The following is a 13,815-nucleotide window of genomic DNA, read 5'->3' as shown; positions in this document are numbered from 1 at the left end:
CGCTTATTGTTTATTTTGCGTTACTTTAATAAGCTAATTTTCAACCTTCTATGAACACTTCATAAAGGTAGTCGGTAACACTTTCTATGAATGTCACGTTTGTAAGCATCTATAAACACATTTATAACATGTTATAATGCATTTTAAATGGTCAAACCTGGCTTTGTCACAGGACGCCACCTTCGCCACAAGTCAGTTGGTGAAGTTTAATTTCTGCCCTGCTAGATCTGCCCTGGACAACCGTAAGTGCTATTATTGTGAAATGGAAGCGTCTAGGAGCAACAACAGCTCAGCCACAAAGCGGTAGACCATACAAACTCAGAGAGGGGGCGCAGAGCGTCTATCCTCTGTTGAATCATTAAAGAGCTCTGGAAGCAATATCAGCACAGGACTTGTGTGCTGGGAGCTCCATGAAATGAGTTTCCATGGCTTTAATATCTTAAAGATACTGATGAATTGAGTTGGTTTTATTAATGTTAACGTACATAAAGTGTGTGTTGTGCGACTACATAATCTCAGGAAATATAAATATTGTATTGGCCGATATGAAATATATGTATCAGACCAAGGGGGCAAAAAAACAAGCCAGTATATCAATATTATTTTTATAATAATCATTATTATTAATCAATTACCTGTGCATCCTTCGCATGTGACAGAAAGCTTGCCTTGGGAAAAGGCTGGAAAATGTGCTATTTGTATGCAGGACAGTAAAAAGTATTATAGAGCCAAATGCACTGTGAACCTTATGGCCATCATCCTGTATTGAAAAACAAAGCTTGAAGAGACTTACATCAATATTAGTCTGGCATCTGAGGCCGCTCCATCCAATCTCGCATTGACAGTCGTACACGTCGATCCCATCCAAGCAGCTGGCGTGAAGAAAGCTTCGGTTAATGCTCTCCGACAACTTCAAACTCCATTTTTATGCGCCATGATTTATTAGAGGCGATTGTGCACACAGATGAGGCCACCAATCAAGAGCCCCGGCACACGTCTATCTAGGCCTCACCTGCTCCCAGACAGGGATACTTTATACACCCGGGTGTCAGTAAAGTTTAGATCAGCCACTTTAAGAGATCATTTCACAATCAGCTGCATCATCTGAGGCCGTATATACACATACACACATATATATATATATATATATATATACACACACTCACCGGCCACTTTATTGGGTACAATTCAATTGCTCAATTAACACAAATAGCTAATCAGCCAATCACACGGCCGCAGCTCAGTGCCTTTAGGCATGTAGAGGTGGTCTAGACAACCTGCTGAAGTGCAGGTCGAGCATCAGAACGGGGAAGAAAGGGGATTTAAGGGACTTTGAACGTGGCGTGGTTGTTGGTGCCAGACGGGCTGGTCTGAGTATTTCAGAAACTGCTGATCTGCTGGGATTTTCACACACAACCATCTCTAGGGTTTACAGAGAACGGTCCGAAAAAGAGGAAATATCCAGTGAGCGGTCAGTTGTGTGGACGAAAATGCCTTGTTGATGTGAGAGGTCAGAGGAGAATGGGCAGACTGGTTCCAGATGATAGAAAGGCAGCAGGAGCTCAAATAACCAACCAGAATCTCTGAGGAACGTTTCCAACACCTTCTTGAACATCTGCCACGAAGAATTAAGGCAGCTCTGAAGGCAAAAGGGGGTCCAGCCTTTTCCTAGCACGGTGTACCTAATAAAGTGGCTGGTGAGTGTACATACACAGAATATTTACATATACATTCTGGATGTTCTACCATATCTGCGTTGAGTTAAAGCTTCATCAGGAGTTCAGGAGGTTGTTTACACTGGAATATCTGTACTGCAGGTGCTGGACTGTAATTACGTAATGATTGGGATTAAGTCCATTTCCTCTACACTTAAAAACGGCGTTCTGCAAATTTTAGTGCACAATTTCTATTCATTTACTGGGTTTAACATTTGGGTAGGCATGAAATATGAAATGTGCCATAACATTACTTTCTTTGATGTATTTATACATTTATTTTGCATTGAAATGCGCATGTTAAAACGAGCTTACTGGCTGTTTTTATTGGAAACTTAAAAAATAAATGTCTCTGACTTTTGCACAGTACTGTACTTAAAGGGCAATTCCACCAATTTTGCAAAATCACTTAATCAGTCAGTGGTTAAGATGTCAACAAAATCATTCAGAGTGGTTCAGTGTGAAATGCGTCTTTAGCATTTAATGGCTTTAAAAGCTACATCGCATTAAGTTATTACAAAAAATGGTTATGAATGCATGGCCTGAAACCTGAGACATTGCTTTATGATAGCTTTGTTATAAAGTATTGGCTTCATTAATTGGCCAGCACCAATCAGGGCCCAGCGGTCACTTTGTTTAGAGCTGGTTTTGACCTGTTGGTCATACCGACCCAGTGCAGCACGCGGTTCAACGTCAGCGCAGCAGCGTAAAACTTTGGGAGAGTCTGTTCAACATAAATGATGAACTAACCTAACTTTGTGTAAATAGAGCTCAATATAGAAATATGTCCACATATGCAGTCGAGACTGACGCGGCTTTTTTCTGAATTTCTACAAACACCATTTCATTTTATAGTAAATGAGTTTGGGCTGGTTTATGTTTATGAACAGACGCCTACAGATCAACATAGTAAAGGAGCTCATCTGTGATCCTGAGTTTAAAGCCAGTTTTTATTCAACTTAAACTTGGAACTAAGTTGTAAATAAATCTGAAACTGAAACTTTGCTTGTGTGTAAAAAGTGATTTCAGAGCCACTCGGTTCTCCCTGATGGAAACTGTTTACCTTCAGTGTTTTGTGCTTCTGATCATTTTAATAGACGTCAGCGTCACTAATTAATGACGTTCTATTAAAAGACTGGTTTACCAAGAGAGACGCTGGAGGACTTTCACCTGAAATGAGTTCATGAAGCCAGTCTGGTTATAAAAATGATAACAGGACATCAGAGCCAGAATTACTCTTTTAGTACTTTTACTTTATACTTAAGTACATTTGAAGGGAAATACTTTAGTACTTTTACTCAAGTGGAGGTCTAAAGGGAGGAACTTCTACTTTTACTGGAGGAATATTTTACCTTGGGGGTCTCGACTTTAACTCAAGTACATGATTTGTGTACCTCTGCCTTTGGTTCCATGTGTAAGTTCACTGGTCTTATTAAAACAGTGATATCTGTAGTGCATTTAGACCCTATAAAAGGTGCATTTCACAGCAATCCACTCTGAATGATCTGGTTTCCATCTAAACCATTAAATAATTATCTAGTGATTTTCTGATTGATCAATTCAGTGAAACTACAGTTTGAAACTAGCTGGTGTGGAAGAGCTCATATCCTCCATCTGTCTTGTATTCCTTTTTCTCCCTTAAGGTCCGATTTTATGGCGGCTTTATGCACCAAAACCGGTCATAATTAATTTCACGTGACCATTTTGTAATCTCTGTTTATTCCTGAGAGATTCTATACCTTCTAGACTGATGCATATATACACCACTGACCTCTGTTTTGATTGGCTGTACTGCACTGCACCTCATTCAAAAAGCAGTCTGGGCTGAAACACCGCTTATAACTTCGTCACCAGTGGGCGGGGCTAAACGGCTGGATGACATGACAAAGATAAGCCAAACTGCTGCACTTGGATACCGTCGCTGTCTAAAGGAAAACAAGCCCCTCCAAAACAGCAACTTGACAGGAGCAGGCAAAACACTCGCGATTTTACACCAAGTGATTTTAGATCATTTGCATTGGCCAGTTCATTAAATCTTCACACAATGTACAGGACAGGTGAGGAATGATGGAGGAAATTGAAAATTGTTTCGTTGGACAGCGATGCATATCATCGCTGTCTAAAGGAAAACACGCATCTCCAAAATAGTAACTTTCCAGGAGAAGGAAAAAACGCTCTTCGCTTTCCATGTAAGTCAATGTAACGAGGTTTTATTCCAAGGGATTTTAGAGCACTTCTAGTGGTCCATTCATCATGAGATTTTCACACAGCGTAAAGGACAGCTGGTGGGTCGAAACGACGTAGAAAAAGAAAAATCGACCAAAATAGACATGCACGGTTTTCACTGGACAGCGACGACATGGGGACTCTTCTGAAACCTGGGCAGTGTTTACGTTATACTTTTGTCTTAGAAAGCCGATCATTTAAAGAATTGAAGAACATTAGGTTTCCTTTGATTCAGGTGCTTTTAGGGCATAAAAAGCAAAGAGCTAACAACCAAATTGCAGCCATAATGCTACTTAACGATGCTACCTGTGATAACGGCGTCCATCTCTATTGTATTCGACTGCTTTTAACTGAGCGCACCAGCCGCTGTACTTTAGTTATACTCAATTTAACTGTTCCACATAGGCTGCGTTTACTGAGAGAGCGATCAGGCCTTCAGAAACACCTCAGAGGCTTCAGAGTCTCGGAAACGTCCAATGAACTTGGCCAGAAACAGGTGGGAACGACTAATTCCGTCTTGTTTGCAGAGCCGTAACAGACTGGCGAACGGTTAATTGAGAGCGAGCTGACAGGGACTCGGGGTGTGTTTAATTGGTCCTGAAAAGCTCACAGGCTCCGCCGCGTGAGGCCACGCTGTGATGGCCAATTAGAAAGCACTTCATCATGAGGCTGTGAAAGCGCTGCGTGTGATAGGGCGCAGACAGACTCACGCACCTCCCGTGGACGCAGGGGCTCGAGGCACATTCGTCAATGTTGCTGGCGCAGTCGGAGCCCATGAAGCCGTTGGAGCAGAGGCACTGGTAGCCGTTCGGGCCGTCCACACACCTCCCGCCGTTATGGCACGGGCCGGAAAGGCACTCGTCCACGTTCAGCTCACACCACGTACCTGTGGGGGCATCAGTTAGTCGGTTAGAGGTGAAAGGGCTTCCGCTTGCATTTAGATCTTTCTGCAAAACAAATTTCAAGACTTGAAGCAAAATTTCAAACACAAACGGAAAATGAGGGACACACAAGACACACAGGCCAACTTCCTTCGACAAACTGAAACGTACAGAAAGTACAGAAGATCAGGAGTGACTTGGTGTGTTTGGGGTGTTTTTGCAAAATTTTGATGTTGAGGAAAATTTGACGTCATCGCTTCACAAATCAATGGAAAACGAAGACATATAAAAACTACCAGCCCAGGTAATCAATCAGTTAGTGAACTGATCAATGACTTAATCTAACCAGTCACTCAATCAACCGTTCATTCAGAATATTTTTCGCAAATATTTAGTTTGTGCTAAAAAAAAAAAAAAAAAAAAAAAAAAATTAATTAATACGTCTGTTTAATTAAAATGACTACATCAATAAATCAAAGACACAAAAAATTGGCTGGTACGATTATTTTGACAAAGATAGTATGAAAAAAAACAGTTATGCTGAAAATTGTAGTTTATGTTGGGAGAAATTAATAAAATAAATAAATAAATGGAAAACAGGAGGCAAATAAAATCAGCCAGCACAACTACTCACACACACACACACACACACACACACACAGTCGCAGGGGTGCTGGAGCCTATCCCAGTGGTCATCGGGCGGAAGGCTGGACAACTATTCATTTCTGATCATTATTAATGATATTTCTGCAATTTTTAAAAATGAATCATCATTAATGATAATAAGTTATTTTGATAAATATAACGTGATTATTTTTCTCGCTTGCACAGCATTTTTCTTGCAGAGGTTCAGTTTGTGCTGAAAAACGATGTTGGGGAGAACTGCAAGCATATTTAACAGGGAAAACACGCAGAACTGGCTCACACAGTGATTTTGATGAAGTTTGTTTAATTAATAAATCCAAATAAAAAAAAAAATCCAATCAACCGTGAATTCATGACATTTTGGCTGGTTTACTGACGAGTCGGAGGAATCAGCGGATAAATGTACAACAAATGAAACGGAGGTTCGTAAAAATCAGCCAGCAGAACGATGAGCACCCCAGACTTGACCCCAAACGAATCGACCGACCCCACAGGCAACCAATCACTCACTCGGCTGTTCATTCAGTCTCGCCACCAATTAGTCTCACCAATCGGAGTCTGGCATCGTTTCTGCTCAACTACCAAACTCCGAGTCGTGCCCTGAGTTTAGGGCAGGGAATGGGCTGTGAACCGTGATCTCAGGTCTGAGTGACCTCAATGAATCAGGCTGTAGACGCCGGAACGAGCTGACAAACTGCCCCGATAAAGAGATAAAGAGATCAGCCATCGTCCCGCTGTAAACCCTGATAGCGCAGAGCAGAGCCGTACGGCCTCCAGCCCCGTCACCACGTCAGGCAGCCTTACGCCGACCCAGACTCGCGCCATGAATCACGGCCGGACCGCACGGCTAATAAACCCACTTCACTTATTTAACCTCCTACTCTCCGGCCAATGTTTTGGCTCGTCTGTCTGAATTCACGTGATCAAATGTTAAAGCAAATTATTCAGTAACTTCATGAAATTTCTGTAAATTTTTTTTTAGTTTTACGAAAAGTGATGTTTCCAGAGCAGATCACTGAAGTCTGTTTATAGTTTAGAGCCCAGATTTGGGGAAAAACGGGTCGACTTTCAGTAGAAAAACAAAGTTCAGCTTCTTTTATTATAAGGGTTTAAAATGACGTCACCGTCTATTAGACTGGAGAGAAGAGCTACAGCCTCACACGACGCCCAGCTTCTGAATGGAGCTGATGGAGTATGAACGTTATGGAGAACATGACCGAGTGCGGTTTGGAACCACCGGTGTTCCCGAGGAGAATGAGAGGTTGAAGCCGTGGATCAATCAGCGCTGGCAATGAAATCGAGGCCGGTCATCACTGAAGTATCTCTGGTCGTGTAGCGGCAGCGAATTAAAGCTTCATTTCAGTGACTTCAGGCTAAAAACGCAGCGTGAAGAACTCGCCGAAGACGTCGTCGACCCTCCCTCCTCTTCTCTCTTCTGAGGCCTCGGAGGCAGAGCAAAGAAATAAAGAGAGGAGCGGGGAAAATAACAAGCAGGCAGATCATTAACATTTTATAATTAAAAGGTTTCTCCTCATTGCTCGCTCACAGGAGGCGCCAACTCCCCCCATATTGACATGGTGGTTAAGTTGTAATGAATTTATTTCTGTCAGGCACAAACAATGACGGAGAGTCACGGTATCGACCGAGCGCGAAGCACCGCCGCCCGGCTTAAATTAACCCCTGAAAGCACGCGCAGGGATTTTTTGGCATTCCGGCGCTGTGACTCTCAAATGAGCTAAACGAGACCTTAATTATCTCTCTCCTCGCAGCAGAGACAGACCAGAGACCTCAGAGACACGCGTGGACCGACATCGCTCTCGGCCTCTGAATACCGTTCGGAAGCTCATATCCTGATGGTTAACCCGGAGGCCTGTAAAGACCTTTGTGTGTTTTGGTTTATCCATTTTTATTAATAACTTTTACTTTTCCAACCCTTCAGTTCAGCTACTGTGCTTTTAAAGCCCTATTACAGCTAAACAAAGCCTTAATGTTGGAAAACGGCATGTATCATGTATAAGTGTGCAACAAACGTATAAACTATAAATTAAGTATAAATTAAAGTAATAAAGATTACATGTAATTATATTTTAGCAAACATTCAGTTTATTAATAAAAATGTGATTCATGTTGGGAGAAAATGTTGTCTAAATTGCAAAAAAATGGAAAAAAGGAAGTGCAGAACATCAGCCAGCACAATAACCGACAACGGTTGGTTTCTAATATTTCTGGAAAAATGAGGTTCGTGCTGAAAAAAACTGACGCATGTTGGGGAGAAATTCCAAAAATGATCCGGTTCCATCATTTTTAAAGCAAATAAACGTATAAATTAAGTATAAATAAAAGTATAATTACTTTAGTAGAGATGGTGGAATTATATTTTGGCCCAAATTCAGTTCAAGTTCATAAAAATTTGATTTATGTCGGGAGAAATTCCAAAAATATTGCCAAAAATGGAAAACAGACGGCGTATAAAACCAGCCACACAATCACGGAGAACTATTCATGATCCTGAGAGTTCTGCAAAAAGTGAGTTTGTGCTGAAGAAGCTGGAGATTTTACAAACACACTGAATCGCCTGACACAGTGACACTGAAGCATTTGGTTGGGATGGGCTCTCCGTGGGGAGGTGGGAGATGCTAGGACCTCAGGACGTCTGTAGTGTTTTTGACCAGTTCACACGGGATGAGGAATCTCGGTACGAATGACAGTAGACGCTGCTACTCCGTTTAAAAAGCTCCTGTTAAGCTTATCCAGTTTTTCTGATCTACTAGAGTAGATTTAGCTGCTTCAGCGTTCCAAAAACAGCTCGGCCGCTCTGCTCTGATTGGTCAGCGTGGCTGAAAGCGGTAGTGGTGTTGTGCTATAAGTTCCACCCCTGCAGGCTGGCGGTAAGGCCCGTGTTACTGGATCTCCTAACTAAGCAAAAGGGCTGGAATTCCAACGAGGCATTTCAGGCAGCTGAGAAAAGAGGGCTCTGTGGGAGAGAGCTTTTCCCTCTGGAGGGAACGCTGAGCTTTGGGACTTTGCAGAACTTATATATATTCTGTGTAGTACGAGGTCGTGGGAGGTAAACCTGGAGGCACTTAAAATTTGCATAAGGTTGTGTGTAAATTTTATAAAGAAAGGACCAAAAGAAACGTCCCAAAATGACTTGGCAAAAATTCTGGTTCCATTGACTTCCATTAAAAGTAAAGTAGGTTTTTCCCTTCCTCTGTAAAGTCACCGTTTTGGAGATACGAGGCATTTTTTACCTACAGCAGCGATAATTATGCATGTTTGTGAACCTTCACAATCTTAATGAGCGTTTAGGTTCTGAGATGCTCCCGTGCCATTACGGTAGTTTTTGAGCCTAAAGTAAAAGACATAAAACCTATGTAATCATGTAATTATGCGTTTATGCTTTCAACAACAGCTTTAGGAGGACTTTAACAAAGTTTGTGCACCACAGCAAAAAAAAAAGGCGTTCCATCACAGGGAGCCATTATTCTGCGGACGTGTAGGGCATTTGTCATTTCTCTGAAATATTTAAATGTAACTATATAATTCATTTTCAGAGACTCCAAACAGACTGTTAAGAAAAAAAAAGAAAAACCGGCAAGTTGGCTGAACAAGAGACCAAAGAAACCCACAAATGTGAGAATTTCCTGTTAGAAACTATGATAACCGTCAAATTATCTTAGTTTAACATGGTTTCAGTGGATTCCGGCTCTTTTCTGCATAACACACATTCAAAAAGTGCTAGTAGTGCTAAAGTCTCAGTGGCTAGCTGGCTAAATTTCCTGTTCTACCTTAAATGGTGCGGCAGGTACGTTCTGGTGCCTCAGGCATCAGAACTGCTGCTAAATTTAAGGTGGAACGGAAAAATTCAAACAAGAATCTGGAGAATATCTGACTTCACCTTCATATCACTGAAGAATTAGGAGTGGGTGATGATAAATAACTGCCCCCCTCTTTGAAGGCATACAATGCCCTATATTTAACCGTAAATGTAACCTCTGTAACTGGATCCTGGATTTCTGGGACCTCAGTTAGTCAGGATAGGAAATAACATCTCCAGCACCACCACACTGAGCACCGGTGTCCCTCAGGGCTGTGTGCTCAGTCCACTGCTGTTCACTCTACTGACTCACAACTGCACTGCAAAGTACAGCTCAAACCACATCATCAAGTTCGCTGATGACACGACTGTGGTGGATCTGATCAGCAAGAATGACGTACAGAGATGAGGTGCAGGAGCTAACGGACTGGTGCGAACCCAACAACCTGTCTCTGAACGTAGGCAAAACTAAGGAGATGGTTGTTGACTTCAGAAGAGTGCGAGGTGACCATTCCCCATTGAATATCACTGGCTCTGATGTGGAAATCGTCAGGAGCACCAAGTTCCTCTGTGTCCACCTCACAGAGAACCTCACCTGGTCCCTCAACACCAACTCCATAGCCAAGAGAGCCCAGCAGCGCCTCTACTTCCTGCGGAGACTGAAGGCGGCTCATCTCCCCCTCCCATCCTCACCATGTTCTACAGGGGGACTGTGGAGAGCATCCTGAGCAGCTGCATCATCGCCTGGTTTGGGAATTGCACCGCCTCAGACCATAAGACCCTACAGCATATATAGAAGATCATCGGGGTCTCTCTCCCCTCCATCATGGACATCTACACAACATGTATCCGGAAAGTCACTAGCATTGTGGACGACCCCATCCATCCCTCACACGGACTTTTTTCACTGCTGCTGTCTGGCAGAAGGTACCAGAGCATCCGTGCCGTCACTGCCAGACTCTGCAACAGCTTTATTCCTCAAGCAATCAAGTTCTTAAACTCACAAGGACTGAGCTAAACCCCCCCCCCCACACACACACACACACTCCACACACACACAACACATTTGATGCTCTACCTGCACTATCTGGATCACTGCTGCTACACTGTGTTTACACTGTTTTACTCTCGTCTTTCTACCCCAGTAACTGCTGTGTTTATGTCGGTCATCTGACTGCGTGACTCAGACCACAGCAGGTTAACATCTCTGCACCTTATTCCAAGACCTCATGTCCAGAATGAGTGCTGTGTCGGTGCTGCACTGTCCTGTCTGTTTACTGTGTCTAATGTCCGTTTAATTTATCGTATTTATTGTTTCAAGTAAAATTTTTTGTTAGCACACTCACGTCTGCACTTTGTACGTTTTGTTCCCTGTTGCTCCGTGATGTTCCTGGAGGAACGGAATTTCACTCCACTGTGTACTTGTACAGAGACGGAATGATAATAAAAGCCTCTTTCTTTCTTTCTTTCTTCAACTAAAGCCCAGCAGTGAGGAGCTGAAATTTCCCCTCTGCTGTCACTGCAGACGGGCAGGGTCGCCTACAGAGCAGCGCTGGTAGCTTTAATGAAGTGATGCTCTTTTTATTCGAGGGTCCCGTTTCAGAGAGAAGACTTCAACCACTACAACTTGTAAGTCAATTCCAAGGGGTAAGGAGACCCTCGAAAACAAAGGGTAGGGGTAAAAGTAAGAAAAGAAACTGGACTAAAGTGTTTCGACACACTACGAGTAAGAAACAGTTAAAAGTTCCAACACCCTTTTGCTCCAACTGCACCGATAACTACGAGTCCTACGAGTTAATCAGATTACACGTCCTCAAATCGGCACTTCCTCCACGGAACTGATAAATAATGCGTCTTGACATCTGGCTTTGCGGAAAGTGAGAGGCGAGGCAGGGGAGAGATTACGGAGCAGTTATGTTTAATCCGAATGTTGGCTTTCTTAAGGGATCGCGCAGCATTCATCTAGGAAAGTAGAAGAAACCACATAATCCCCCCCCCCCCCAGCCTCAATTACTCCTCTCTGCGGGAACTCCCTAAATCCGCAGTGTATTATCAGATCGGCCGTCCCGGAGAGAGTGCTGCGTGAAGGAGGGAAGAAAGGGAAGAAAGGGAGGACGGAGAGATGAGAAAGAGAGAGGGAGTTCTTCCTTTCACTTCTCCCCTCTAAAGTCTTCTATCAGCCGCTCTATATAATCTGAGCGGGAGCTGCGATTCTATTCAAAGCAGGTTATTATTTGCACGCGGTGCAAACTGGAAGTTGCCTTGGAGGTTATTCAAGCATTGTGCTGCCACATTCGGGCGATGTCCCACTTTTCTTGTGGTACATACAGGCTGGTCACCCAGCAGAGGGTGATGCATAAAAGAGCATTCAAACAAGCCCCGGACTTGAGCTCTGAACGCTGCACCTCCATACAGAAGCTGCAATCCAGCCAACTAACTTCGCCTCCATTCTCATTTAGACTGAGAGTTAAATCTGCCGCTGTGGATTCAATCCTGATGTAGCTGATGTCGGAATAAACGGAATTACCGAGCGAATCCACTCAGAATGAAGATTTAAGCGCTTCTCTTGGATTCAGCAGGAACGCCGAAGCTGTCAAAATCCCTATATACTTATGAGCCCCATATACTTCTGCATGCAAAAGTTCAATTGATTTTCTAAGTAAAAGTAAGTGCACATCCTCTACAGAGCAGGGCATTTAAATATATATGCTGTTTGGGTGCCCCCATGGTTTGTTCCATGATTTTAGTAAAGTGAAAATAACCCCACGTCCTCTATAGAGAGCGTTTGTCTGCATACGCTTCGTAAATCGCTTTCTATTTATTTGCAAAGCTGAACAAATCAACAGAAAATAGAAAGAGTGCACGAACCTTCGCACAGGCCACATTTCCAGTGCGCTAAATTGAGCAAATAAACAGTGACCGTGTATTAAATTGTGTGTCTCTATAGAGGACGCGTTCACTTATTTACTCTTAGGACGCGGAATTTGTCCAGGGGTGTGCAAACATTTGAGCAGGACTGTAATTCGATGTGTAAAGGTGAGCTGACTGACCGAACACTGAAATATTTATCACACAAAACGTTTATTACTACAAGTAAAACATGTGTTTACACTACTACTATTGTTATTATTATTACTATTAGTAGTAGTAGTGGTAGTGGAGGTATTTAAGGTTATTGGTGACAGAAGAAAAACTTATAAACATTGACTAAAACACACTTAATTGAGTGTCTATGTTTTCTGCTGCAGGGGCCTAGGCCAGCTAGGGCCTCCCCGCCATCTCCCACTGCCAATATGGCATTGCACCGCTCCCCCATGCTGGACCTTGCGGGTGGTGGGCCTACATGGCCTCCCCACGTTGCCTCTTCGGGCTGAGCCCGGCCGGATTACGTGGGCTGCCCGGCCACCAGGCGCTCGCCGTGGAACACTACCCCCAGGCCTGGCTCCAGGGGTAGGTCCCAGTGACCCTTTCCCGGGCAGGGTACACGATTTTTTATGTAACATATTCATGGAGAATAAACTTTGGATCGTGTTAGTCTGGGTCTTCACTCCAGACCTGTTCGCCCTGGGAGACCCTACCAGGAGCATATTGCTCCCGACGACTTAGCTCTGAAGATCCCTAGACCACGCAAGCCCTTCCGCCATGACAAGGCCCCGATCCAGGAAGGGAGTGTCTATGTTATGTTGTTAAAATATAACCTTGGAAAAAATACATATACGATATTTTCTCCTAGCTTTAGAGGAGGAACCAAACCCAGAACCAAACCTCTGTACCTCCAACTAACTCGGACGATATCAATGACTTCGTAAAAAAAACAAGAAACTTATTTGTACTTATTTTGTTGTTATATAGCGTTCGACTAACACACACTGCTCGGGTCGAATGAGATGCCTCTTTGGAAACGTGTTGGTTTTCGTGACATTATGAGGACATGCAATTAAAAACCAGCTTGACTACTGCCTGAAGAATAACGTGCTTAAAAAGTTCACATCTCATCAAAAGGTCTGAAATGATGTGAACCCTTCGGGATCCAAGAGAGATTTGGTTAGATATCGAAGTTAAAGGAGAGGTGGGAGCATCTCCAGCGCTCCATCAAAATAAAAGCACTACTGAAAAGAGATCCGCAGCGTCCGCGACCGAGAGCGACCCGGTCGGCATGAGGGGCCGTGGAATATCGAGTTTTGCCGCTTGACTTTCTTTATTCTCTTTTTCCCTTTTTTCCTCAGCGTCGCATGTTTTATTAGGACAAATATTTCCCGTGAAGCTCTGGTCGGGCGAGCCAATCCAAAACATATCCTCTGGCCGGCCTCTCCGGGGACACATCTCCGTTTCCTCAGAAGAGCTGAGAGCGAGGGGGAAAAAGTAATGACTTGTACGAGGCTGAACAGAGGCCTAATAATAAAAGCTGCTTCTCAGGGAATTGGGGCTCGCGTGTCAGGCTGAGCCTCTCTCAGGAGCGCCGATACCTCCGAGAGTTTTTCTTTCCCTCTTCTTGCGCACCTCCTCCCTCTTCTCCGCCTGGATAAGGATA

The 13,815-nt window shown here is 43.5% G+C and overlaps 1 protein-coding gene across 1 annotated transcript in view; it reads right to left on the bottom strand.

The window, feature by feature from the left end:
- Positions 1-13,815, bottom strand: part of eys (eyes shut homolog) — a 445,373-nt gene that overhangs the window by 205,314 nt on the left and 226,244 nt on the right. Inside the window, exons 27-28 of the mRNA XM_037532720.1 lie at positions 4,656-4,827; positions 794-872 (exon numbers count right to left, since the gene is read on the bottom strand). Coding sequence (XP_037388617.1) covers positions 794-872; positions 4,656-4,827 — 251 coding nt within the window. The remainder of the gene's footprint in view (positions 1-793; positions 873-4,655; positions 4,828-13,815) is intronic.

This window comes from Pygocentrus nattereri, chromosome 22, assembly GCF_015220715.1.
Source record: "Pygocentrus nattereri isolate fPygNat1 chromosome 22, fPygNat1.pri, whole genome shotgun sequence".
In the NCBI taxonomy this organism is placed as follows: domain Eukaryota; kingdom Metazoa; phylum Chordata; class Actinopteri; order Characiformes; family Serrasalmidae; genus Pygocentrus; species Pygocentrus nattereri.
The sequence above is the reverse complement of the archived record's forward strand: the minus strand, read 5'-3'. Positions and strand labels throughout refer to the sequence as shown.